General features: G+C 41.2%; 1 protein-coding gene across 4 annotated transcripts in view; it reads right to left on the bottom strand.

Annotated features, from left to right (window-relative positions):
- RELCH (RAB11 binding and LisH domain, coiled-coil and HEAT repeat containing) overlaps window positions 1–25,446 on the bottom strand; it is a 214,323-nt gene that overhangs the window by 147,104 nt on the left and 41,773 nt on the right. For all 4 annotated transcript variants that reach the window (XM_089674859.1, XM_089674857.1, XM_089674858.1 and 1 more), the window contains exon 2: window positions 10,056–10,145. In XM_089674859.1, the coding sequence (XP_089530985.1) occupies window positions 10,056–10,145 (90 nt within the window). The remainder of the gene's footprint in view (window positions 1–10,055; window positions 10,146–25,446) is intronic.

Genomic DNA, 25,446 nt, shown 5'->3' with positions numbered 1-25,446 from the left:
CCACTACTGGAACAAGGTCCAGAAAGCCTAGTCTAGTGTAGGCTACTACTGCAACAAGGTCCAAAAAGCCTAGTCCAGTGTAGGCCACTACTGCAACAAGGTCCAAAAAGCCTAGTCCAGTGTAGGCCATTATTGGCACAATGTTCAGAAAGCCTAGTTCAGAGTAGACTAATTTTGGCAAAAGGTTCAGAAAGCCTAGTCCAGTGCAGATTATGATCAATACAAAAGCCAGAAAGCCTAGTCCAGTGCAGGCCATTATTGGCTCAAGGTTGAGAAAGAATACTTGAGCGAAGGCCCTTGTTGGTACAAAAGTCAGAATGCCTAGTCTAGGGCAGGTCATTATTGACACAAGGTTCAGAACCCTAATTGCGTACAGGTCATTATCAATACAAGAGTCAGAAAGCTTAGTCCAGTGCAGGTTATTACCAGTACAAGAGTCAGAAAGCCTAGTCCAGTGCAGGTTATTATCAGTACAAGAGTCGGAAAGCCTAGTCCAGTGCAGGTTAATACTAGTACAAGCATCCTAAAGCCTAGTCCAGTGCAGGTTATTATCAGTACAAAAATAAAAAAGCCTAGGCCAATGCAGTTATCGGTACAAGAGTCAAAAAGCCTAGACCAGCATCTTCAATTCTAGGAATACACTCACCAGAATTCCTTCTCTGGAAATCTTCCAGGACCAAGCCTCCTTGAGACTGTTTCAGCCTATTAACTGGGGCAGCAAACAGTTTAAAATACCCTGCCTATTAAAACTCCTGTGTCATCAAAAATATCATCAACAATGTATTAAAAGATAAAATCATGACGGTGTTACTGCATACAAGTATAATCCCAGATATCTCGGTTTACCTTATAAAAACCTGGGCAGAATCCAGCTTCTCCATCTATAGAAAATGTAGAATAGGGGTATCAAACTGGAGGCCCTCCAGCTATTATGAAACTACAAGTCCCATCATGCCTCTGCCTTTGGGGGTCAAGCTTGTACCTGTCAATCTTGCAATGCCTCATGGGACTTGTAGTTTGGCAACAGCTGGAGGGCTGCCAGTTTGACACCTGTGATGTAAAAGATGTAACAAGAGATCTTGTATGGAAAGGTGGTAACTCTCTCAGCAGTCATTCAGCATGGTACTGATAAACACTATACATACAGACAACATGCAATCCATGTACCCTTGGAAAGTCTGCAGTAGCCAAACAGGGGCGAAGCCTGGTCATGTCACCCAGACCTGGGAGTGCAGATGTCCCAAGTGAGAATGGAGCAGCCGCAGCACTCCAAGTGTATAAACCGATGCTGTAATAATGCAATGATATACTTTATCATGTGAGTCGGCAATCTGTTTGAGTTTTGACCCTCCATACTAAAAGCACTTTTATACTATAAACCTTTGAAGGTGTTTCTAGCTTTTGATATTGAGGATATATGCTGTTAAAAAGGGGAGATTACTTTTTTGAAGTAATCCAATCATGGAGGAATTTGTCACATTGTGTTTTACCGTTCCATAATAGAAAAGCAATATGGGTGGTGCATGCAATTTCAATTTTACTTGGAGGAATCTTCCCAAACAAATTACTTAAAGTGGTACTCAGAACCAAAAAAGGAATATACTGCAGTGTATCAACCATTTGATGTGGTGTCTGCATTAGTTTTCTTCTTTACACTTTTTCCCCCCTTGTGATCTGGCTAGTAACACACTTCCTGTATTAGAGTGCCCCCACTCCAGATGAAGGTGCAACAGAGACACCATTGGGCAGCAGTGCTGTAATTCTGGGGAGGAGAGTGTTAGTGCATCCTAATTAGCTAGTACATCTAACAAATTGAAGCTGAACTCCAGCTCACACTTAGTAAGCAGTTACAGTTTTTTGTCCATTGTGGCATAAAGGTTTTATACTATATAAATAAACTAAAGCTGATTATTGTAAGCACTCCTGTCAGTGTTAAAGTGATTTGTCTAAACACTTACACTACTTTTGCAGGAAAGCTAGTTCTGTTGATAAACAACATATTGGCCAGATCAGCAGGGGAAAATAAAAGAAATAAAGCCTAAAAAAAAGAAATCTAATGCAGCCATCATATCTAACAATTAGTAAACTGCAGTATAATAAATGTTTACTTTTGGGTTTAATACTGCTTTAACTAAGAAGCGTGTTTATTGCACTTTTTGATTATCAGTATTCACTTTGAAAATGTCATGGGACTTTAAGGGGTTTATTTACTAAAGCTGGAGAGTCCAAAATCAGACTCCCTTCTGCATAGAAACCAATCAGCTTCCAGGTTTCATTGCCAAAGCTTCATTGAACAAGCTGAGGTTAGAAGCTGATTGGTTTCTATGCAGAAGGGAGTCTGATTTTGGACTCTCCAGCTTTAATAAATAAACCCCTAAGTGTCATCCTTGAGGATTTTGCATTGGATTTTGTAAATAGATTGTGCAGATATGGTCTCATTTTTCCTCGCTAAATATGTATTTCTGTGGGCTGAATGTGTGTATTTTGATGATTTCTGCCCCGTTAAATGAAGGAAAGCTTATTTTGCACAATTGTATGGTGAATTGCATGTACAGCGGGGATCGAAAGTTTGGGCACCCCAGCTAAAAATTTGTATTAATGTGCATAAAGAAGCCAAGGAAAGATGGAAAAATCTCCAAAAGGCATCAAATTACAGATTAGACATTCTTATATGATGTCAACAAAAGTTAGATTTTATTTCCATCATTTACACTTTCAAAATAACAGAAAACAAAAAAATGGCGTCTGCAAAAGTTTGGGCACCCTGCAGAGTTAATATCTTGTACTGCCCCCTTTGGCGAGTATCACAGCTTGTAAACGCTTTTTGTAGCCAGCCAAGAGTCTTTCAATTCTTGTTTGAGGTATCTTTGCCCATTCTTCCTTACAAAAGTCTAACAAGGATTGAAAGACTCTTGGCTGGCTACAAAAAGTGTTTACAAGCTGTGATACTTGCCAAAGGGGGCAGTACAAGATATTAACTCTGCAGGGTGCCTCAACTTTTTCAGACGCCATTTTTTTGTTTTCTGTTATTTTGAAAGTGTAAATGATGGAAATAAAATCTAACTTTTGTTGACATATTATAAGAATGTCTAATCTGTAATTTGATGCCTTTCGGAGATTTTTCCATCTTTCCTTGGATTCTTTATGCACATTAATACAAATTTTTAGCTGGGGTGCCCAAACTTTCGATCCCCACTGTAGTGTGCATTGCAGGAGCACCACTAATTGATCGGCTTTGAAATGTATGTGTAACCAGTTTCCTCACTTGATGTTTACACTGTAGCAGCTACTAACTAGACAGATTAGGAGTGCGGAGATTGTTACTTCTTATTCACTATAGATGAAGAGTCAGCAAATTGTTACAGAAAGTACAGCTGTTCAAATTTGCACAATAATGAAAGAATGCATAACTAATTTTAGGTTCAAATTAGAATAAATTGCTCCAAATGTGTACTGCTAGAACAAGCACTATAGTTTCCTTTGATTTAAACAGAGCAAACCAATATCCAAGCCCACAGCTTGTAAAAACTTGCCTCCATCAAAGAGAAGGCAGCTGTATAATTGTGACACCAGGAGTGAAAAAAGCACTTGCTATCTTAAGGCAACATTCACACGAGTGGTCAGGGGTGTATAGTTTGCTGGCTTCAAAAGGCAGCTAATCACAGTTTCTGGGCGCAGCACCATTGCACGATGGCCACATACAAACTGGCCGATTAACTGTAGACAGTTTGTGTGCAACCAGAACTTGGCATAGAAATGCTGACCCGGGACCCTGTCCATAGTAAGTCGGATGCTCTTTTCTCATGTAACCGCTCACCTGAGTGGTTACATACGAACGGCAATGGTGGTGTTGACCACTAATTTGTACAAATCTGACAGCTGCTCATATTCACATACAGGCAGAGTTTAGAACGGTCATTGAGAATCTAATGATTCCCGCTGGCGGCTGCCCCTGTGCAGCCATGTGAATGTAGCCTCATCAGATGACCACTGATCATTATGCTATCCATATCAAGGAGATGGAAACATTTACTTTTTCATGGTCAGAGAGCCACAAAGCCATTAACTTGGACTGGGAATCCATAAATAACCCAGTAATGACATGTGATGCTCTAGATTTTGAGTATCACTTGTAACCAGGGGCGGACTGACAACTCATGGGGCCCCCGAGCAATAGGGGATCATGGGGCCCCTGTGTCCTTGCCCAAACTCATAAAAGCCTATGAAAAAGGTACCAGGGGCATCTCATGGGGCCCCCTACTGACCCCGGGCCCTCGGGCAGTGCCAGAGTTTCCAAATGGTCAGTCCGCCCCTGCTTGTAACATGAAAACTGGGGAGGAAAAGGACAGTACAGAAGCACAATTTCCATGGGATTTGGGTTCTGCAGCTTTCCCAGGATCCTGCAGGAAGGTTGAAAGATATCACCTTCTCCTACGTGAATGCACCAGAATCTGGGTCTAAAAAGGTATTTCTTTCTCCCAATTTTTTTTTTTTTTATATTTTAGGTTTACTTTAGCAATTTTTTTTTCAGGTGGTGGGGACTTTCCATGAAAGGTACACTTTAAAGTAGATCTAAAACCCCACTGCATATCACCTACTTTCTACAGCCCATACTGCCCTGAGGTCACATGCTGTTAAAAGGTTCAGAAAGGGATTCATCTACCACCATCCTGGCTGTTTTATTTGGCAGGGTTGTATAAACTGTAGTACTGTACTGGGTGGGCAGAATTACAAATCGTTGGGCAGGTAAAACCACTTTTATATGTGTACCGAATCTGTGTTCAGCTTTAAAGTCTGGTTAGGGTTAATAAAATATGGGCTTTTACAATCTCATGTTATTTAGATATTTAACCTATTGTTGCCACCACTTCATTTGCAACACACTGAAATCAATACAATCACTTGGTAATGTGAAATGTCCAGTAGCCTTAAGTCATAACAGGTTTAACTTTCAGAACATGTTAAACAAGGGCTGGAAATTCATTAGTATTCTTGTTGGGCTGCTTTCAAACTGATCCATTTTCTTTCCAGTTTTGCGTTAAAAAAAAAGTGGAAGAAAACCATATGACCATTTAATCCTATGGAACTCTTCACACACTGATCTGTTGCAGATCTGCTGCATTTTTGGTGCAGGTTTGGTGCAGTTAAAAAACAAACAAAAAAAAAAAACACAAAAAAAAACAAAAAAAAAAACAAACCACACCAAAAATGCATCTCCCCATTGAAATGAATGGAAAAACATGGCAAAAATGCATCAGAAATGCACCAGCATTGCGTTTTTGGTGCATTTTTTAAGTCCTGTAAAAATGCACTGCAATAATGGAAAACGTGCACGTGTTTTTGTGTGAAAGTAACCTTAAGGTGATACTAATGTCTTTTTTTTTTTATAAAACAACCAAAATGTCATATTTACCTGTATAGTGGCTTTGCACAGAGCAGCCCAGATCCACCTCTTCTTGGGTCCCCTGCCGGCACTCCTGGCCCTTCCCTCCTGTCGGACGCCCCCCAAGCAGCTTGCTATGGGGGCACCCGAGCAGGCGCACTCCCAGCCATGGCTCTGCGTGTCCATTCACACACAGTAATGAAGCTCAGCCCTGCCCTCTTTCTCTCCTGACTGGCTCAATGGCTGTGATTGGCACCAGCGGAACCCAATGGCTCCTGCTGCTGCCTCATCCAGTAAGGAGTAGGAGTCCCCAGAGAACAAAGGCTCTCGTGGATATCGCTGGATCAGGATGGGGCTCAGTTAAATGTTAGGGGGGGCTGCTACACACAGGTGTTTTTACTTTTATGCATACAATGCATGAAGGTAAAAAAAAAAAACCCTAGAGCCTTTAGAACCATTCTAAGCTTTCTTTGTGGCACATCCCAAGCTATTTATGGATGGTGGTAACACAAGAGCTAAGCTGCAATCTGGCTACTGGCAGAACGTCTCTTTGGAGAACAAGCGAGTCACCTCTGATACCATACTAATCATCCATACTCTGTGGTCTGTAAGACGCTGTTCATGTTTGTGAGATGCAAGAATGCAAACATAATTTGCACTTGCCCCCACAGCGCACAAAAGCACATTTAAAAAAAAAAAAAAAAAAAAAATCTATTAATTCTTAATGGCACCCAATGCACCTTGCTAACCTGTGTGAGAAATCACACATCAAAAACACATGGCAACAAAGACCCCTGGATTTTGGGGATTGCACATGTAGGACAGTCCACTGGAACACATTGCTTGTCCTAAATGTGGTGCACAGAAACCTTTTTGATGTCTGTTTACCACTGGGGACATTTCCATTCACTTTCTGTCCCAGAGACACAATGTTATGTTAGGAGAAATCTATAATTAGGGATATTCCCTTCTTAGAAAGGTGTCCCTGGAACAGGTGTCCCCATTGGAAGATTACCATTCAACACTTGTTTTAGGGACAATTTTGGATATTACCGTACTTTTTTTCCTCAGGGACAATGATCACCATTACAAATAGAGGGGCGAATTCCCCCTCTTTTTTGCTTGAAAGAGGTCTGGTAACCCATGAATGTCAAGAAAGTGGCCCATGGCATCCGATATGAGACTACCAAACTGTATGTTATTGAAACATAAATCATAAATTAACTGTAAACATCTCATACTGGGAAAAAAACTGGTTTGGTCCCAGCAGGATTAACTTTGTTCATCAAATGTATTCCCAAGAAATTCCCATCAAACATATTGAGATCAACACTATAACCTATGTTGACAGCAAACTCATGGTATGCCACATGGGACTTCCAAACAGATGATCAGTCCAGTAAGGCACACATGTCCAGAGGGTCACTAAAGAAAAGCATACTGACACCATACCATCTGGCTCCTGGGCAGGAAAAACACAAAAGTGGTGTGACAAGGAAGAAAAGTTTACACGCTATACTTTCTGTAGTAATTGGTTGATGGGGACAATTATGATAGTGTTAAGGCTAAAGAACATAGAAAAATATTTACATGCCAGGCATCTTGGAATTATTTCTGCAGACTAGTAACACAAATCTATTACATGAATGCCAAAATCAATTTACATGAATGCGGAGTTAGCTGTCTTTTATATAGACCTTACGCTAAACAGACACAGTATTGCAGGGTTGCCAGTCCTTACAAGTTCTTGGCTCCTTATCTGCTGCAGACACATAGCTGTACCAATGTTGAATATAGAGTTGAATATAGAGTCACAATGTAACATTAATTCAAACACTGGTGGCCTTGGAAAAATATGCTACTTGATCTAATTTGTGGACTTATACGCCTTACCAGTTTCATGGTTGTCATGTTGATCCAATGGCTTTAATCCTTACTAAAGCCGCCCATAGACAGTGTTGACAGGGGTTTCCCTCCCACTGAGCCATTGTGTTCCCTCTGCGGGGACAGCTTCCTGCCACTGGCAATAATCGCATGTAAAATTGGACAGGCTGGTTGTACCCAAGCTAATCAATAGACTTGAGTACATTCAGCCTGCCCATACATGGTTCGAAATCTCAGCTGGTTCCTGCAACCAGGAAAGGGCTGGGAAAGGGGCATTTGCCAGAACAAAAAAAGATATGTTGGACTGAAAGCTCTAAGTGAGAATACTTTCCTATTCAGACCTCAATCAGCCCCACAAGAATGAGAAGAGATCACAATTAGCAACCGGTCATCGGCAGGTGGTCCTGCTCTGGTCAAGATCCAAATGGGAGGGCAGGAGATTTTATAATATATCTTATATATGCCTTCCCTCTACCTCCTTCCTTCATTCACAATCCAATATTTGTTTTTCTTCCTTTATGGTAGCCACAAGAATGATCAGCAGATTGAAAGCCAATTTTTTTTCTTAAGGCTGAAGTCCAGGTAAAATCATAAGTCACCCTTGCAGTGTAGCTCCACCCATACTGTAAAGTTAAGTGCTCTTTTTATTTAGTTTTCTTGCCTTCTGTTTAACTCAGACTTTCTCCCAGCTGCATGACCGGCCCCCCGAAGCCACTTGTTTTGGCTGCTCTGTAGGTCGCCAGCAGCTGGATCTCATCATGGACAAAAGCATTGTAAGTGAAGATGCCACAGGCCCACTAACATAACCTGGAGCATCAAAGAGAAGGGGAGAGTGTTACCAGCCAGGGGAGTGAGAAATAAGTCAAGCAAAACTGCCGATTATGCTCCCTTTAGATCAAAATAAACATTAAACCCCAATAATGTGGGGGAGCCTCAAGGCAAGGGTAACTTGATACAACCTGGAGTTCAGTCTACTTTAATGCAATAAATGTAGCCATTTAAAAAAAAAAATAAATTAAAAACCCATTTACTTATTCCTCTCCTATGTTGTACAGGTGCTTCCCTTCGAAAAAGCATGCTTTGCTTCTCTAACAGGGTTTTCCTTTGCTCATTTAATAAAACTTGAATAGGTGATTTGTTTGTCTGTTAATGGTAGAGAAACAACTTCTTTTGTAAAGATAACATGGTTTTTAATAGTTGAGTCCATATCTTTTTACAGAGTATCAGCCAACTTATTCAGTCCATAAAATAACGTCATTATTAACAATCCTCTTTCTTTGGCATACACAGCATGTGAATGTGAAAAGGTGTGCCACAATAAACCATTTCCTTCAAACCTTTCACTTACAGGCCCTGTCCTGTCCATTTATTCACCTCTGGGTGGCCAGTAGACATGTACACTTCGTTTTGTTCTGAATCAAAATTCAGATGAAATTTACGTAAATTTACAATAGTAGAGAATTTAATCTAATCCCAAATAACGATCAAAATTTTGTCAGAAATTCAAATTGAATACTATATTTCAAATTTTGTTTTCAAATTAAATTAAATTTTAAACATATTGCTGATTTCCTTCAAAGACTATGTATTAGAACATCTTCCAAAAATCAAAAATAATAGAACAGAATAGAATAAAAAATAAAATGCAATAGAAAATAAAGGCATAGAATAGAAAAAAAATACAATAGATTTGATTAGAATAGAAAAAAAATAGAAAGAACATAGCCATCTTCTGAAACTCGAATAGAAGAAAATAGAATATAAAAGAATAGCATAGCAAAATATAGAATAGATTAGAACAGAGTATTGTATGTATGGTTTGTCTGTTTTTTCTTTGTGATATTAAAAAAAAAAAAATTTTTTTCTAAAAATCTGATTGAAAAAAAATAAAATAGATTAGAAATAGAGAAGATTTAGATATCTAATAAAATTAGAAGTACGAAAAGAATATAGTAAAAAGAACACAATCTAAAATAAAAGAAAGGAATAAAATAGGACAAATAGAATAGAACAGGAATAGAATAGAATAGAATAAGAATTGAATAGAACGAATATATACAGACTTCCGCAATTCGAATTTCAAATAGAATAGAACCAGCTTTTCTTTACAATGAATTCTGATCAATTCGCTATTTTCGATTTAAATAGTTCAAATCCATTGGAGAACTTTTAATCCAGTCAAAAAGAAATAAAAGAAACAAACCGAACCAAAAACAAAATTAATTTCGTTACGAATGCAACAAAACAAAATTAGTAACTTAACAAAATCGATCCAAAACGAAATAATTTTTTTTGTTCTGCACATGTCTAGTGGCCAGATCATTTTTGAAAAATTTCAAAATTTTTCCCTTTCAACTTTTAGAGTTTGTAAAAGACTCTCTCAAAATATACACTTTCTAAAAGCATAGGACACATAGAATAAAAAGATAGTGGTAATGGTTTTGTAGGTTGCTTGATAATTGTGCAAAATGTTTCTTTTTTTTATAAAAATACACTAAAATCATTACAAAGTTCCTACTGAATTTAAAGCATAACAATCAAAAAACTGTGCCTTTTTGCAAAGTGTTGACAATCTCAAAACGGAATGTTATGTGTGCAATCTGGGGGGGGAATTTGCGTTTTGATTTTTTTAAGATAGGTTTCATTTTTTTTTTTAACGTTTTTTTCCTTTTACTTAAGTACTATCACTTGGGGATGACAAGCTCCTGGTTTTGATAGAAGGCCAATTTAAGTAAACTGTATTTTTCAACTGCAACACAAGACAAATTATACTTCCGCTGGTACTCACCTGCCACACGCTCGTCAACTTCCCGATTGCCATCATCAGAGTAGCGAGCAAAGTCCAGTGAATCAAGAGTGCTTATGCTACCAGCTCGATCTGAAAAGAATAAGGATCAATCAGTCTAAAGCATGTCACAATTTTAGAATTTCATAGAACAAGGAATAAATACTACAAGGTTAATAGACATTAAGTAATATTCCAGTAGTAAACCATTTCACAGGAGTGATCAAGAACAATTAAATTATAGACACTCACAAAAATCCTCTTGGCTCATCATTAAATTATATTCTATTATTAATCCAAATCTGTCACCTATAAAGAACCGTTACAAATGAACTGATGAAAAGAATGTACAGCTTCCATTCAAGGATAATAATGGCTTGGGCTTGATTTAGTGTGGTATAAGTGTAGCGACAATGATTTCTGTACAGATTAAGGAAACTTTGAATACATCATTGGAGGCACCATTTAAACCTCCTTAAGGCTAGGTTCACACATACACTATATATCGCCAACTGTATTGGGACGCCTGCCTTTACACGCACATGAACTTTAATGGCATCCCAGTCTTAGTCCGTAGGGTTCAATATGGAGTTGGCCCCGCCCTTTGCAGCTATAACAGCTTCAACTCTTCTGGGAAGGCCGTCCACAAGGTTTAGGAGTGTGTCTATGGGAATATTTGACCATTCATCCAGAAGCACATTTGTGAGGTCAGGCACTGATGTAGGACATGAAGGCCTGGCTCACAGTCTCTGCTCTAATTCATCCCAAAGGTGTTATGTTGGGTTGATGTCAGGACTCTGTGCAGGCCAGCCAAGTTCTTCCTCCCCAAACTCACTCATCCATGTCTATATAGACCTTGCTTTGTGCACAGTCATGTTTGAACTGGAAGGGGCCTTCCCCAAACTGTTCCCACAAAGTTGGGACAATAAAATTGTCCAAAAGGTCTTGTTATGCTAACACCTCAAGACTTCCCTTCATTGGAACTAAGTGGCCAAGCCCAACCCCTGCAAAACAACCTCACAGCATAATCCCCCCTCCACCAAACTTTACACTTGGTACAATGCAGTCAGGCAAGCACCGTTCTCCTGGTAACCCCCAAACCCAGACACGTCCATCGGATGGCCAGACAGAGAAGTGTGATTTGTAACTCCAGAAAACACGTCTCCCCTGCTCTAGAATTCAGTAGCGGCGCGCCTTACACCACTGCATCTGACACTTTGCATTGCGCTTGGTGATGTAAGGCTTGGATGCAGCTGCTTGGCCATGGAAACCCATTCCATGAAGCTCTCTATGCAATTGTTGTGGTAATCTGAAGGCCACATGAAGTTTGGAGGAGTTTAGCTATTGACTGCAGACAGTTGGCGTCTTCTGCGCACTGTGCGCTTGAGCATGCGCGGACCCCGCTGTCATTTTATGTGGTCTATCACTTCATGGCTGAGTTGCTGTTGTTCCCAGTTGCTTCCACTTTGTTATAATACCACTAACAGTTGACCGTGGAATATTTAGTAGCAAGGAATTTCAACAGATGGACTTATTGCACAGGTGGCAACCTATCACAGTACTACGCTTGAAGTCACTGAGCTTCTGAGAGGGACCCATTCTATCACAAATGTTTGTAGAAGCAGTCTGCATGCCTAGATGCTTGATTTTATACACCTGTGGCCATGGAGGTGATTGGAACACTTGAATCCAATGATTTGGAACGGGTGGCCCAATACTTTTGGCCATATAGTGTATGTGGACAGACAAAACACTGCTCTTTAGCAGAAGTGCGGGGGTGCCATTAACTCTTGACACACATCAGAAAACGCAGTTTGTTTTCAGGTGCTGGAAACAGTGTGGTGCATGCATCTCCATATGGCTGCCCTACAGGTGTGTTTTGAAAAGGGTTGAATACTTTTCCCCCACATTTCCTGTAGGTATAGCAGCCCATTCTCATGGATGCAAAAGCATCCAGACAAAAACGCAGAGGTGTGAACCTAGCACAGTTACACTTGCAGTGTCCTCTGAAGTGAAATCTGTGGTGGATAACTCTTCAGAGAGCATTTGACAGTTGGTGAAGAAGCATCATTTGCCCTTCTTAGTTTTTTTCCATCCCTAAAAACCCGGGCTCTGGTGCGGCCCCATTCAGGCAAATGAGTCGTATTCAGCAAGCAGCCTTGCCGCTGAACATGACCGGGGGGGGGGGGGGGGTTCATAGATTCTGGCATGTGTACACCCACGTCTTATGCTTTTGCAGCATAACACTGAGTGGTTGGGGGGTAAAGACTAGTGGTGCACCAAAATGAAAATTTTGAACCAAAACAGAATTTCAGGATGCACTTGACCAAAACCCGAAACCAAAATGGACAGTTTTTTTTTTACATTTTTATATAGAATTGTAGTATACCTGCCTTTTTAATATTATGAATTTAAATGAATATGAATTTAAAAAATACAAACTAGTAACGTAAAATGCCGTTTATTGAAAGCAACACACACAAATTGGACAAAAAACTTAAACAGAGGTGCATTGAAGTCAATGGGACACAATTCTGCACTGAAGTCAATCAGATGCAGTTTTGCATTGAAGTCGATTATCTTTATTCGGCACCTTTTTTTCTTACCCTATTTTCAGCCAATAATTTTCATCAGCCAATATATCGGTGCATTAAAAACACAGCTCAACCACATGTTCCTCCCATTGTAAGTGTTAAGCAAGCCATAGATGAGTCGAAAAATGAACAAAATTTGTGTCGATCAAATTGAAAGTGCCAGATCCAACATGCTTGCTTTTTTTTTTTTCTTTTTTTAGAAAATCTAAACAATTGATGGCACAATCGTATGTCCTATTTTCATTTTTCGATCAACAGAACTTTTGTTTTTTGACTCGTCTATGGCCAGCTTAAAATGAGAGCATACACAAAAAAAATTGGGGTTGTGATGCAGCATAATATTTCTGAAATTTTTTTTATGCCAACTAGTTCTTATATAAACACTGTGTAAGCTATTGAAGCTATATAACATAGTAATAATAAACATACAGACATGGAGAATGCAGTTAACCACTTGCCCTCCTGAGGATTTACCCCCCTTCCTGACCAGGCCATTTTTTGCATTACAGCGCTGCGTTTTTTTACTGACAATTGCGCGGTCATGCAACGCTGCATCCAAATGGAATTTACGTTCCTTTTTCCCCACAAATAGAGCTCTCTTTCAATGGCATTTGATCACCTGTGCGGTTTTTATTTCTTGCGCTATACAAAAAAAACGACAATTTTGAGGAAAAAAAAAACTATATTTTTTACTTTTTACTATTAAACATGTCCAGTAAAAAAATGAAAAAATAAAATATTTCATCATAAATTTAAGCCAAAATGTATTCTGCTACGTCTTTGCTAAAAAAAAAAATCCCAATACGTGTAAATGAATTGGGTTACATGAAAGTTATAGCATTTACAAATGGCGGTATATATACTGGAATTTATATTTTTATTTTTACTAGTAATGGTCGGTGATTATAGACTTATAATGGGACTGCGGGACTGTGGCGGGCATTCTGACACTGGGGGGGAACTGACTTGGTGTCAGTGACATCCCCAGTGACACCAATACAGTGATCGGTGCTAATAAAAAGCACTGACACTGTACTAATGGCACTGGGAAGGAAGGGGGTAACATGTGGGGCGATCAAAGGGTTAACTGTGTGGTGTGTGTGTTTTACTAAGTGCTGGGTCTGTGCTTCACTGTAGGCACACTGCTTTACATGGCTCTGCTATGCAAAGCAGTGTGCAGGAGCTGACGGGGAGAGGACTGTTTTGTTTACAAACAGTTACACCACCACGCCCCCTGGTCGGAGATGCTCGGCAATCACTGGGCACTGGCGAGTAATCACCAGCCGGGACACGTTGATTGACAGCCACGGCTGCGAATGGCACCTCGCACGCTCCTCCTACCTGGAAATGCAAAATCCTATATATATATATACATACACACATACAGTTGCAAGAAAAAGTATGTGAACCCCTTGGGATTATGTGGAGTTTTGCATGAATTGGGCATAAAATGTGCTCTAAATGTCATCTAAGTCACAACAATAGAAGAACACAGTCTGCTGAACATAATACTACACAAACATTAGATGTTGCCATGGTTTAATTGCACATAACATGTAAACATTCACAGTGCAGGGAGGAAAAAGTATGTGAGGCCCTAGCTTAATGACTTCTCCCAGAGCTAATTGGAGCCACGAGTGAGCCAACCTTGACTCCAATCAGTGTGATGATATTGGATGTGTTGCTGACAGCTGTCCTGCCCTTAAAAAACACACACCTGTTTTGGGTTTACTGGTTTCAAGAAGCACTGTCTGATGTGAACCATGCCTCGCAGAAAAGAGCTCTCAGAACACCTACGATCAAGAATTGTTGACTTGCATGAAGCTGGAAAGGGTTACAAAAGTATCTCCAAAAGCCTTGATGTTCATGTGTCCACGGTAAGACAGACTGTCTACAAATGGAGAAAGTTTAGCACTGTTGCTACTCTCCCTAGGCGTGGTCGTCCTGTAAAAATGTCTGCAAGAGCACAGCGCAGAATGCTGCATGAGGTAAAGAAGAATCCCAGAGTGTCAGCTAAAGACCTACAGAAATCTCTGGCACATGCTAACATTTCTGTTGACACATCTACAATAAGGAAAACATTAAACAAGAATGGAGCACATGGGAGGACACCACGGAGGAAGCCATTGCTGTCCAAAAAGAATATTCCAGCATGTTTGAAGTTTGCAAAAGAGCACCTAAATGTTCCACAGCACTACTGGCAGAATATACTGTGAACAGATGAAACCAAGATTGAGTTGTTTGGGAAGAACACACAACACTATGTGTGGAGAAAAAAAGGCACAGCACACCAACATCAAAACCTCATCCCCACTGTAAAACATGGCGGAGGGAGCATCATGGTTTGGGGCTGCTTTGCTGCCTCAGGGCCTAGACAGATTGTTGTCATTGATGGGAAAATGAATTCCAGAGTTTAGCATAACAACCATCTGTCCGCCAACTGAAGCTCCGCAGAGGATGGGTGATGCAACAGGACAATGACCCAAAGCATACAAGTAATTCAACAAAACAATGGCTGCAACAGCACAGAATACGCCTCCTGGAGTGGCCCAGTCAGAGTCCTGACCTCAACCCGATTGAAATGCTGTGGCATGACCTTAAGAGAGCAATTCACACCAGACATCCCAAGAATATTGCTACACTGAAACAGTTTTGTGCAGAGGAGTGGTCCAAAATTACTCCAGATCTCTGTGCAGGTCTGATCTGCAACTACAGGAAACGTTTGGTTGAGGTTATTGCTGACAAAGGAGGGTCAACCAGTTATTAAGTCCAAAGGTTCACATACTTCTTCCTCCCCGCACTGTGAATGTTTACATGTTATGTGCAATTAAACCATGGCAACATCTAATGTTTGTGTAGTATTATGTTCAGCAGACTGTGTTCTTCTATTGTTGTGACTTAGATGACGTTCAGAGCACATTTTATGCCCAATTCATGCAAAACTCCACGTAATCCCAAGGGGTTCACATACTTTTTCTTGCAACTGTGTGTATATATATATATATATATATATATATATATATATATATATATATATATATATATATATACACACATATATATATACACATATATATACACACATATATATACACATATATACACACACACACACACATCTATCTATCTATCTATCGACCTTTGGCCATACAGACGGGAAGCAACATGATGACATATGAAGTGAATACACACCATTACTCCGATAGTACTAGCTACTGTTTTCTAATTGCTGAAACAATATTAGCTGCACATTTGCATAAATACTAAAACATGTAAACAAACAACAGTATTTCATTGTAACAATTATTACATGATATAATACGGAGTAGAGAGAATTCCAATAAAGACACCCACACAATATTCCCAACATGAAGTACTCTCGTTCCCGACTGTCAGTTTCCATAGAAACAAACATTTGTCAGTTCCCTCCTGGAAGCAGTGTGTTATGTATAGCATCCAGAAATGAGATTGTATACACAAGCAGCAATTTACTAAGCTTGGGTTGTGAAGAAGTGCCTGGGTCTTATTATTCTAGGCAGGGTAGTATTACAACATGCACTGCCCTTTATCTGTATACTGAACAAGAGCTGAATGCATCAAATGCCAGCAAAAATATCATTTCTTGAGTCATTCAAAATACCATGCAATACGGAGTAATACTTCTACCTTATCTGACTTTATTATTTCAGGTACTTATATAGCGCCGGCAATTTACGCAGCACTTTACATATATATTTTACATTCACATCAGTCCCTAACCCTCAAGGGGTGTACAATCAAAAGGTTCTTAACTCACATTTATACATACACATACTAGGGACAATTTAGACAGGAGCCAATTAACCTACCAACATGTCTTTGGCGTGTGGGAGGAAACCGGAGTACCCGGAGGAAACACATGCAGGGACAGGGAAAGCATGCAAACTCCAGGCAGGTGGTGCCGTGGTTGGGATTTGAACCAACGACCCTAGTACTGCCAGGGGGAAGTGCTAACCATCTCCTAGATTGTAAGCTCGAAAGAGCAGGGCCCTCGAACCCCTCGTGTATTGTATTGTTACTGTCTTGTCTCATGTTATGTCCCCCTTGCTAATGTACAGCGCTGAGCAAACCCTCTGGCGCTATATAAATACTGTATAATAATAATTTAGCCACTGTGCCGCCCTAAAGATTTTACTCTATGTTTAATTGTATGCACATTTTAGTGCTTTTTCCAGTTTGCAGAAACACACTACAGTCGATTGAACATGATTTCCTATAGATCTAGTTCACATCTGTGCGTTCTGACCCAGTGCAGATTTTTGAAAGGTCAAGAATTTTTTTTCCCGCAGCAGATTGCGTTTTGCGCGTAACAGGCTTCAGTGGAAAATCCTCAAGGACGCACGTTAAAATGCATGCAAAACAATTTCAACGGACACCTCCACCTAGCAACATTAAAATAAATCACAAAATACACAAAACGCATAAAAAAGCATTAAAAACATGTCAAAAACACGTGAAAAAAAACGCAAAGCACACCAGGAAAATGCATCAACCGCAACTGCATAAGTGTGAACCTAAACCTTGAGCAAAAACTGGGCTTACATTAAACAGCATTCAAGTTTGGAGTAATATCAACAGGATTTTATTTTTTTTTTAAAATACTGTAAAATGGCCGTAAAAGGGTTACTAAACCCACAACAGTAAAATCAATCTCTATATGCAGAAAAGCATGCTTGTTATACTCATTGCCGTTTGATCCCGATTTCTCTGATCTTCCCCTTCTTCCAGTTTCCCCCTCTTATCTCCTGATAAGACTAATCATGTGGAGACACTCTGCACATGCTCAGTTTGGTGTGTATTGCTAGAGAGGTTTTTTTTTTTTTGTCTTCGGGAGAGTGCATGCCAGCACAGGGCCAATCAGTGCTGTCCAGACACAGGCAAGGGGTCCTGCATCCTCCTAGAGCAAAATGAAAACTCCTTCACACACGTTAACTTGTGCTCTGCTGGACACTGACAGAAGTCACAAGACTGCTCTAACTGCTGATGAGAAAAGGTATTTAGCAGTTTATATTTACTAACATAATTGCATTTCCATGTTGTGTGTACTGTGGGAGACCAAATAGAGTGAATGCAGGGTGCAGGGCTTAGTAACACTTTAAATTTGCTACAGCTAGTTTCTTGTAGCTACTCTTCATGTCTGGACAAACACAGCCCCTTGTTTCCCCAAAAATCTCATCCTGTGACTACATTTTTCTCCCAAGAAATGTTTAAGGCAAATAAAAGAGCAACAGAAAGTAAGAATAAAAAAATAAAGTGAAAAAGGTTTATGAAACACATTTTTCAGTAAAAACTACAAAATTGCATTGTAGCGCACACAAAACGGACTAGAACTGCCAAATAGTCAATTAAATAGTGATGTAAAAAGTTAAATACGTTAACCTTAAAAAAAAAAATATAGGTTATAAATGCTTATTTTTGGCAAGTAAAAACTGCATTTTTAATTGTGTTTCTTTTTTTTTGGGAGCCTGTAATGCATTGCACTCATAATCAGCAGATCATGGTGCAATGTCAGGCTCTTGCAGACGGTCAGTACTCTGTCTTCCCATACCTCTGACACAGGCAGGAAGTTACTGAAATGCAGCTCAACAGACTAAGAGTGCTCACCAGCGCCCTTGCAGTTCATTGAGAACTACAAGCCATCAGTGGTTTTTGTGACAGCGGATGCAGGGAGAAGGTCCCCCACCTACTGTCACAATGAGGGGCAGATCAGGGAGTGAGGTGGGGGAGGCGCAACATGTTGCACTCTAAATACAGGTATGTAACATGTTGAGAAAGGTGAACTTATCCTTTAAGTGCAGTCAATGTAAATTGTTGAATTCTCAACCTATATGTGAATGGGCAAACACCAGATCTTCATTCAAAGAGCCTAAAGATAAAAGTGATATACGTAAAGCGGAGTTCCACTCACCTTGTCAAAAAAAATTAAAAAGTCAGCAGCTACACAAACTGTAGCTGCTGACTTTTAAAAAACAGCCACTTACCTGTCCCTCGGTGTGTCCCCTGTAGCCCGATTCACCGGCCGTCCTGTATTCTAGGAGGTCGGCATCTTCATTGTGGGTACCTGGCTGTGATAGCTTGCGGCTTCACAGCCGGGCACCCACTGCGCATGTGCGAGTAGCTCTGCACTTCGTGAATGGTCCTGTAGTCTTCCGGGACCTGTCATGTGTCCCAAAAGACTACAGGGAGGGAGGACACCTTCCGTTTCCTATTGCCTAGGCAAACGGACCGGAAGTGGGATCGGGTACCTGTCAAATTCGCCCCCCCCCCCCCCCCCAAAGGTGCCCATCCTTAATGGGGAGCAGGAGAGCAGTCCTTAAAGTGGAACTTCCCCTTTTGGGTGGAGCTCCGCTTAAAAGTGGTTGTAAACCCTTACATATATACAGTGAAGTGACTGGCCTCCAGCGTGTGAATCACATGTGGGCAGGGAAGAACGGGGGGGGGGGGGGGAATTACTGAAACCGATCCCCTGCATGGGCAATTACTGGAACCGATCCCCTGCATGGGCAATTACTGGAACCGATCCCCTGCATGGGCAATTACTGGAACCGATCCCCTGCATGGGCAATTACTGGAACCGATCCCCTGCATGGGCAATTACTGGAACCGATCCCCACCATGGGCAATTACTGGAACCGATCCCCAGCATGGGAAATTACTGGAACCGATCCCCTGCATGGGCAATTACTGGAACCGATCCCCTGCATGGACAATTACTGGAACCGATCCCCAGCATGGGCAATTACTGGAACCGATCCCCTGCATGGGCAATTACTGGAACCGATCCCCTGCATGGGCAATTACTGGAACCGATCCCCTGCATGGGCAATTACTGGAACCGATCCCCTGCATGGGCAATTACTGGAACCGATCCCCTGTATGGGCAATTACTGGAACCGATCCCCTGTATGGGCAATTACTGGAACCGATCCCCTGTATGGGCAATTACTGGAACCGATCTCCTGTATGGGCAATTACTGGAACCGATCCCCTGCATGGGCAATTACTGGAACCGATCCCCTGCATGGGCAATTACTAGAACCGATCCCCTGCATGGGCAATTACTGGAACCGATCCCCTGCATGGGCAATTACTGGAACCGATCCCCTGTATGGGCAATTACTGGAACCGATCCCCTGTATGGGCAATTACTGGAACCGATCCCCTGTATGGGCAATTACTGGAACCGATCCCCTGTATGGGCAATTACTGGAACCGATCCCCTGTATGGGCAATTACTGGAACCGATCCCCTGTATGGGCAATTACTGGAACCGATCCCCTGTATGGGCAATTACTGGAACCGATCCCCTGTATGGGCAATTACTGGAACCGATCCCCTGTATGGGCAATTACTGGAACCGATCCCCTGTATGGCTCTCTCTGCAGCAGCTGGAAAGCTAGCTCCTTCTCCTCTCCCTGGCTGGCTTTCATCTGCTGCAGAGAGCCATACAGGGGATCAGTTCAAGTAATTGCCCCCCCCCCCCCGCCACACCCACCACCCTCCCTGTGCACCATACATTTCCCCCTGCTGCCCAGGCCCCCATACTGCCACAGAGCTTCCGCCTTCCCTCCTCTCCTTCCCATTCATATGGTCCAATAATGGGAAGAAAGTTGTTAGTACTTTGCGAGCTGGTATCACAGAACAGCAGGAAGCGGTGTTATGGACAGCATACTGTATGTAATCTGACACACGTCCATATTCTCTACATGGCGATCATAAAACCATGTAATGAGGGCAATCTTACAACACAGCTGTAGTCCTTCCCGACTCCACAGAACTATGATGTCTATTAATGCTTCTAAATCCACCACCTAACAACCCGGCTGACTCACACTCACGCCTCAAATTCCACCACCATCCCAATCATTTATACAGTAAATCAATATAAAAAAAATAGGTACACAGGACAATTTGGTTGGTTCTTTTCACCTGCATTCTTTCATAAACCCGGAAACCAATAATGCGATCATTTATCAACCAAAGCAGACATAAAGGACTTTGATCCCTGAACACTCCTTCCTTTACTTTAAACAACTTTCAAAACACAAGGCTGTTTGAAATCCTGTAGAGGGCACGGTCACATTCATACACCAGCTTGACTTGGAGCAAAACAATCATTTAGACCCATTCACACTTGCAACTGGTCATGTGACTTCGGCCATCAAAGTTGCATGAAAAGTCATACTCCATGTTTTCTGATGAGAACCAAAGTAGTCATGCACTACTTTGGTCTGACTTTCAAGCAACTTGAGGTCCATAGACTTCAATAACCCTCAAAAAGTTGCATGAAAGCCGTACCTGAATGTTTTACGTGCAATATTGTAAGCTCCCAGGATCAGGCCCTCCTAACCCTCTTGTATTGAACTGTATTGTTGCTGTATTGTCTCCTTTTATAATGTAAAGCGCTGAGGAAACTGTTGGCGCTATATAAATCCTGTATAATAATAGTGGGTCTGACTTTGCAGAGGGGACAAGTCACATCCAAGTCGCACCAATCAAAAGTTGCGTCAAAGTTGCATTCCAAAGTCACAAGACTTTGGAGTTGTACAAGTGTGAATGGAGCCTACAGAGACTGAAACAATGAATTACTAACTCGTACAGTATTTGCATAGCTTTGGCATACATGGGGAAGAGGGCTTTGCAATCAACAAGTCAAATCATCAGAATTACACAAGGATCAAAAATCATTAAAGACCAGCTTTAGCCAAAAATATTTTTTGAGGCTTTTGATAAAGCAGGAAAGCAATAAAAACCCGACAGGAACCTTAACCCTATCTGTCCCTGTCAGGACAGCATGTGGTAAGAAATCCAACACAGACATACAAAGACCACTTTCACACAAGCAGATGGGGGTAGTAAACACAGGCGGCAGAGCCATGGATTTACTTCCCCTTCAGCCAAAGGATTTTCACATGCTATGGCAAAAGTAATGCAGGCCAAGTTGACAGGTGGCACTATTATCTACTAACAGGCTAGATCAGGGGTGGGCAAACTTTTTGACTTGAGGGCCGCAATGGGTTCATATATTGGACCCGGGGGCCGGACTAGCTGCTGGCCGGCCCAGCCACTACCATGCCATCCATAGTAAGTATAGTAATATTCCCCCGTAGTAAGCATAGTAATTAATCCCCCATATAGTAATTCATCCCCCATAGTAATTCATCCCCCATATAGTAATTCATCCCCCCCTATAGTAATTCATCCCCCATAGTAATTCATCCCCCATATAGTAATTCATCCCCCCTATAGTAATTAATCCCCCATAGTAATTCATCCCCCCTATAGTAATTCATCCCCCATATAGTAATTCATCCCCATAGTAATTCATCCCCCATAGTAATTCATCCCCCCTATAGTAATTCATTCCCCATATTGTGTCAATTCACTTACCTTTGCTCCGCGCGTTCCTCTCGCCGTGTTCCCGCGCCGTTCCGGTCTTCAGGTGGGAATGTGAGAGGAGAGGAATTAGTCACGCTGCCCCGCCTACATCCTGACAGCCAATGTTTGCCACGCTCCGCGGGCCGGATTAAAAGGTCCGCCGGGCCGTATACAGCCCGCGGGCCGTAGTTTGCCCATTGCTGGGCTAGATCCTAGGGAATAGAGAGCAGCCAATATCTTAGGATAAAACACTTTTGTAAAGGACCAAGTTTTCTCGCAAGGCTTTGCCCGTTCTACATTCAAGATTTTTCCTGGAAGGACAGTAGTGTCCTGTAGTAGTGTGGAAGATAGGGGTAATGCAGGCCATAGACGGGTTGTTTATCGGCCGATTTTTCGTCTGCAGGAAAAAAAAAGAAAAAAAAATTTCACGCCGTTAGTGGGGCCAGCCCATCGGCCATTTTTCACAGATCATCTCGTTTAGTTTTATCGGTCATGCTGGAAAATCCGTGAAAAACGGCCGTTCGTGCACATTGGAGGCAGCATCGGCAACGGGCCAACCGATTTTTCGTTTATCGGCTGAAAATTTGGCCGATAAATGGCCGTCTATGGCAAGAAAAAGTCAAACTTATTTTTTATATTATATATTTATTATAAGATATATTTAATATAAAAGATAAAATATTATTACAATTAATTTAATCATAGGATCCACCCATCTCAGTAAGCATCAATATGTACAATGAATATGAATGGGCTACCAATCCCAGAATTGGTGGTTAAGGCAAAAACATACAAAACATGGTAACATACCAATATTGGGCCTCCTGGTTCTACAAACCCCATCCTCAGAATCATTTCACTACCGACACCCCAACATTTGTAAAAACACCTGTTCTTGAAGTCTGAATTTTATTGATTTGTAGTCTGACTTTAGCTCAGATCTTACCCTTTGGGTGTATGGGAACCAATGACTGGTGGGGTGGGGGAGGGGGTTGACTTGATGTGTCAGATGACGGTAACATTGCCAGTGACTGATCATGGATTCAAACAAGCAACTAGCATTTTTTTAAGTCATACTGGTACCCAATAGATCCAGTGATGACAATTTTAACAGTCTGCTGAAGGTGAAACGTGGAAGATGGTAGCGTGAGGGGCAAAGATGAAGGCAGCAAAAAGGGGTTTGAGTGTAGAGGTGGGGGCTTGGGGGATACAAAGGTTAGAGCTAAGGAGGGGAGCAGAAATGAGACATGCATGGGGAATGCAGAGGTTAGGAGCTGTGGAAGAGAGATGAAATCTGCACTATATGCGTAGCATGCTCCTGAGCCCTGCACCCTGTGCATAACTCTTTCCTGAGCCCTGCACCCTGTGCATAACTCTTTCCTGAGCCCTGCACCCTGTGCATAACTCTTTCCTGAGCCCTGCACCCTGTGCATAACTCTTTCCTGAGCCCTGCACCCTGTGCATAACTCTTTCCTGAGCCCTGCACCCTGTGCATAACTCTTTCCTGAGCCCTGCACCCTGTGCATAACTCTTTCCTGAGCCCTGCACCCTGTGCATAACTCTTTCCTGAGCCCTGCACCCTGTGCATAACTCTTTCCTGAGCCCTGCACCCTGTGCATAACTCTTTCCTGAGCCCTGCACCCTGTGCATAACTCTTTCCTGAGCCCTGCACCCTGTGCATAACTCTTTCCTGAGCCCTGCATTCTTTGCATAGTGCACCAATGAACCCTGCGCATAACTCTTTCCTGAGCCCTGCATTCTGTGTATAGGGCACTCCTGAACCCAGAACCTGGTGCATAACTCTTTTCAGAGCCCCACATGTAGCGCACTCCAGAACCCCGAGTTCCTGCACCTTTTCTAGAACAAAAAAAAAAAAAAAAAAGCCCTGCAGAAACTAAAACATATCAACCAAAATGTTTTCGTGCCATGTGACAGATACTTGAAATGTATTATGCCTATATGACTTTTATCCAGATTCTCTAATTGCTGCAGCTTACAGAAATTGTTGTGCAGCCCAGCAGTTGGGATCCTCATGAGTATGGTCTGCTAGAAATACTTATGACTATATTCTGACTTATCTAGGGGCAGATGATATAAAAGAAAATGTAAATTATAACATTTCCATTTTATGGCACAAAGATTTTCTCCTATAGAAATTGTGTGAGACATTGCCAATTATTCCTATGACAACTGTGACTCTAAAAGCAATTTGGAATATGAGAAGCCATTTAGGGGGCCTACTGTTCCTGAGCATTCAGTCACTTCATTATTAGTGCCATTCTGGCATACTGGAAAGGCATTTTAGGGGAAACCAGGTGGTGAGATGGCCATGTCAGCTAAATTCCCGCCAGTTCGATTAAGTCTACAAAACACATTTATGCTAGGAAAGGAGTTTATTTACTTTCTTCGCACTGCTCTGAGGAACATACAGATTCATGGTTGCCTTTATTCCATTAGGGTTTATACACAGAAGGGCATACTGTGCCGTTAAAGGCTCCCGAGCTGTGTTCCGACCCATCTAAAAATACTCTGATAGTAGGGGGTCCCTCCGGAAAGCAATGTAATTTAATTGGTATGCAGGATTAAGTGCAGTCTGAACTTTGTATGTCCTGATCATTTTCGCGTGTCACTAAACAACCAATAGCCAAGGCTTTTTTTTTTTTTTTTTTTTTATTATTAGTTCCTTGTAGCTTTTTCTGTTTTTGCTTGCTGTAAAAGGGAATGTATTGTGGTTTTGTATACATTTTCTTTCTAAAATTTTTCTGATTATACGCTCTGAGCTTATTCTTATCTCCTTTGTTGAAAAAAACCTGTTCACAGAGCTCAACAGCTCAAGTGGAAATTTACACCAATCAATCTGTCAGGGAATTGTGTTATTTCCCTCCTTCCTGAGTTCTTACATAAAGCTTCAGTAAGAGAGGATCTGGAAGAGAAAAAGCTTCTGTTGTGTTCTACCTACAGACAGCATATAATGCACTGTGAATGCTGTCTCTTGTGACCACATTATGTATTAATTAATGGTTATTTGCAAGAAGAGATTTTATATAACTATAGAAAATTTCTACCTTACGACTGGAAGTGGACCTTTCAATAAGACTGCTGCATACATACCTGACATTTCAAAAAAATAAAAAAAAATTATATAAATAAATATATATATATATAAAATATATATATATATATATATATATATATATATTTTTATTTTTTTTTAAACCTTGTACATTTTATTAAAAAAAGCAGTCCCTTAGCTCCAAGCGAGTTTGCCTACGTAGAGATTATATAATAAGTCTGCTGCAGGTGTTGATAGGCTTCAGCAGGGGCTGATATGTGTCAGACATCTGTTAACACCACCAGGAACTGCACGGACACCAGATTTGTCA

Source organism: Staurois parvus, unplaced genomic scaffold (assembly GCF_062004578.1).
Source record: "Staurois parvus isolate SC_StPar_1 unplaced genomic scaffold, SC_StPar_1.0 ptg000153l, whole genome shotgun sequence".
Classification (NCBI taxonomy): Eukaryota; Metazoa; Chordata; class Amphibia; order Anura; family Ranidae; genus Staurois; species Staurois parvus.
The sequence above is the reverse complement of the archived record's forward strand: the minus strand, read 5'-3'. Positions and strand labels throughout refer to the sequence as shown.